The sequence below is a fragment of the Palaemon carinicauda genome, chromosome 32 (assembly GCF_036898095.1).
Source record: "Palaemon carinicauda isolate YSFRI2023 chromosome 32, ASM3689809v2, whole genome shotgun sequence".
Taxonomy (NCBI): domain Eukaryota; kingdom Metazoa; phylum Arthropoda; class Malacostraca; order Decapoda; family Palaemonidae; genus Palaemon; species Palaemon carinicauda.
This window is the reverse complement of record NC_090756.1, coordinates 26,106,237-26,110,033: the sequence shown is the minus strand read 5'-3', so window position 1 is coordinate 26,110,033 and position 3,797 is coordinate 26,106,237. Positions and strand designations below refer to the sequence as shown.

Genomic DNA, 3,797 nt, shown 5'->3' with positions numbered 1-3,797 from the left:
AAAACAATAAAAGTTATATTGTTTGCATTGATATTCTGTGACTGAATTATTTTTCCAAGCAATTGCATAGACAAAAGTCTAAAACACCAAGCCCCTCCCTTTTATCCGTGCCTGGTAAGACAATGTGTTTGAGGGTCTACTAGAACTGGAGATAGATTGCGTTTGGTAATGGGTCACAGTGAGAGCCAAGTGAGTGAAATGAAGTGATAGTTGATATATTTAATTTTTACCTTATTAAACAGGATTTGAAGGACATAAGTACAAATATGGACATTATTGATAAGCTAATTTACATTTCATCTACGAAAACTGTCAAAATGTAAAAAAAAAAAAAAAAACTGTAAGTGAATGAAAATACTGTACAAAGACAAAAAACTGTACGAAGGTACCTATATAGTACAAAAAAAAAAAAACTATGTATATAGATCTATAAGATAGAAAAAACTTGCAGTTTATTCCGTTTACAAAAACAAAACATCAAAACAAAAAACAAAATGGCTCTATGTCCATCTCCACCTGAGGCAGCTACAAAAAATCGACAAACGACAAAGCCAGGCCTCCAGCCTAGATACCCCCTTCGCCTCATCAAAAAATGGTCCTGGGTCGTCTTCGTCATGGTCCTAGGGACGTTTCCCCTTCCCTCTGAAGGGAACAACGAGGACATGGAGCGCCTGAAGGCCAGCGTGCAGAGCCACGGCCAATCCCTTCGCAATATGGAGCACTATCTCAGAAAGACGAACCAGTTCTGGAATTGGTACCAGTCGAATCATAAGTAAGTTTTTTTTGTTTTTTGGTGGAATTTGAGGTTATTTGGGTCCCCTGTGTTCGTTTTTTGGTTTTCTGTGTGTCTGGTTTAGTCTCTGTACAAGGTGTGTTTTGTTTATTGCCTGTCTGTATTTCAGCTTTCATTTTTTTCTGTATGATAGCTCTAATATCTGGATAAGCTGTGTTTGTTCATTGCCTGTCTGTATTTCAGCTTTCATCTTGTCTGTATGACAGACCTAATCTCTGTACATCCTGTGTTTGTTCATTGCCTGTCTGTATGACAGCTTTCATCTTCTCTGAGTGACAGACCTAATCTCTGTATATGCTGTGTTTGTTTATTGCCTGTCTGTATGTCAGCTTTCATCTACTCTGTGTGATAGCTCTAATCTCTGTAGAAGCTGTGTTTGTTTACTGTCTGTCTGTATTTCCCTCTGTATAAGCTGTGTTTGTGGATTGCCTGTCTGTATTTCAGCTTTCATCTTGTCTGTATGATAGCTCTAAACTCTGTACAAACTGTTTGTTCATTGCCTGTCTGTATGTCAGTTTTCATTTTTTCTGTATGATAGCTCTAAACTCTGTACAAACTGTTTGTTCATTGCCTGTCTGTATTTCAGCTTTCATCTTATCTGTATGACAGATCTAATCTCTGTACAAGTTGTGTTTGTTTATTGCCTGTATGTATTTGACACTGTACAAGCTGTGTTTGTTCATTGCCTGTGTGTATTTCAGCTTTCATTTTGTCTGTATGAAAGATCTAATCTCTGTATATGCTGTGTTTGTTCATTGCCTGTCTGTATTTCAGCTTTCATCTTGTCTGTATGAAAGATTTAATCTCTGTACAAGCTGTGTTTGTTTATTGCCGGTCTGTATTTGACTGTGTAGAAGCTGTGTTTGTTCATTGCCTGACTGTATTTCAGCTTTCATCTTCTCTGTGTGACAGATTTAATCTCTGTACAAGCTGTGTTTGTTTATTGCCTGTCTGTATTTGACTGTGTAGAGGCTGTGTTTGTTCATTGCCTGTCTGTATGTCAGCTTTCATTTTGTCTGTATGAAAGATCTAATCTCTGTATATGCTGTGTTTGTTTATTGCCTGTCTGTATTTGACTCTGTAGAAGCTATTTTTGTGGATTGCCTGTCTGTATTTCAGCTTTTATCTTGTCTGTATGACAGACCTAATCTCTGTACAAGCTGCATTCGTCTATTACCTGTCTGTATGTCAGTTTAATCTCTGTACAACATGCATTTGTCTTTTGTCTGTATATGTTAGTTTTAATCTCTGTACAAACTGTGTTTGCCCTTTTCCAGCCTATTTGATAGATCTAATCTCTGTACAAGTCACGCTCATCCATTGAATGTCTTTAAGTCCACATTAATCTCTGTACACGTACAGGTATATGTCCGTTTGGTGTAAATGATTAATTTCTCTTTGTTCTGGACTACTGGAGCAATTACAACTGAACTTGGTTCAAACATCTTTGGCTGAAGGGTGTTCAAGTTTTTTCTTAAATTTTATGTAAGGGGACCCATCTCTTCCCAAGGGTACAGGTGAAGTTTATTTTGGATTCAGAAATACTCTTTTTCACAGCTACTGGGCTAAAAATTTCAAAAGTTAGGTTATAACTATCATATATAGAGTATATTCAAGATTTTCCTTTAATCATAACCCTAGGAACTAGTATGTGGACAAAGTAAGCAGCTCTTCTAGGAGAAAGACACCCCAAAATCAAACCATTTTTCTTTGGTCTTGGGTAGTGTCATAGCCTCTGTGCCATGGTCTTTCACTGTCCTGGGATAGTTCTCTTGCTTGAGGGTACACTTGGGCACACTATCTTATTTCCCTTCCTCTTGTTTTTTTTAAATTTTCAAAGTTAATATGTGGAAAATTGTTTTTTGGATGATGTTGCTGTTCTTAAAATATTTTATTTTGACTGTTAATAACTTGTAATTTCCTTATTTCCTTTCCTCACTGGGTAATTTTCCCCGTTGGAACCCTCGGGCTTATAGTATTCTGGTTTTCCAACTATGGTTGTAGCTTAGCAAGTAATAATAATAACAATAACTGGAGCTAAAACTTGAGATTTGAGTTTCTTTAAAGACTGGTCTTTGTATGGCCTTCAGTTTTACAAAATAGGGATCTAAAGGTCTACAGAAACATTTAATAGGGTAAATTGGTTAAAGAAAATTCATAATAAAAAACTGTCTATGAAAATTTTGATAGAAATATTGGTAGAAGAAACTTGATAGAAGATAACTGACATAGAAATTGACAAAGAGATAATTTGAAAATGTTGTTAATCAAGATCTATTTCTATGTACATACATTTGATGAAGGAAAGTTTTGGCCACCAATATACTGCCAAATTTTTCTAACTTTAACTTTGCTCAATATACAATACTTTTGGTTAGAGTTCTCTTGCTTGAGGGTACACTCGGGCACACTATTCTATCTTGTTTCTCTTCCTCTTGTTATTTTGAAGATTTTATTCTCTTGGTATTTTCAAGTTAGAGTTCTCTTGCTTGAGAGTACACTCGGGCACACTATTCTATCTCATTTCTCTTCCTCTTGTTATTTTGAAGTTTTTATCTTCTTGTTATTTTCAAGTTAGAGTTCTCTTGATTGAGGGTACACTCGGGCACACTATTCTATCTTGTTTCTCTTCCTCTTGTTATTTTGAAGTTTTTATCCTATTGATATTTTCCAGTTTTTATAGTTTATATACGAAAGATTTATTTTAATGTTATTATTGTTCTTAAACTTCTCTTGTAGTTTTTCCTTACTTCCTTTCCTCACTGGGGCATATTCCCTCTTGGAGCCCCTGGCCTTATAGCATTTCTAATTAGGGTTGTAGCTTAGCTACTAATAATAACAATAACTATAATTGAAATCATAAATCAAACACGTTATAGTCCTGTCTTTGCTCCGTCTTTGCCCGACAATTTTAAGAATGAACTTTCGAAAAATTCGTAGTAATTGCCAAACACATCCTGTTGCGTAGTCTGGAAGTCTTTTGTTTTTTAGTATTTCCCGGAGC

At 35.7% G+C, this 3,797-nt stretch overlaps 1 protein-coding gene across 4 annotated transcripts in view; it reads left to right on the top strand.

Annotated features, from left to right (window-relative positions):
• Positions 1–386: 386 nt before the first annotated feature.
• Positions 387–3,797, top strand: part of LOC137625353 (uncharacterized) — a 29,759-nt gene continuing 26,348 nt past the window's right edge. For 3 of the 4 annotated variants that reach the window (XM_068356213.1, XM_068356211.1, XM_068356210.1), the window contains exon 1: positions 387–772. In XM_068356213.1, the coding sequence (XP_068212314.1) occupies positions 495–772 (278 nt within the window). In that variant the 5' untranslated portion in view covers positions 387–494. The remainder of the gene's footprint in view (positions 773–3,797) is intronic. The other variant, XM_068356212.1, reaches the window with a different exon arrangement.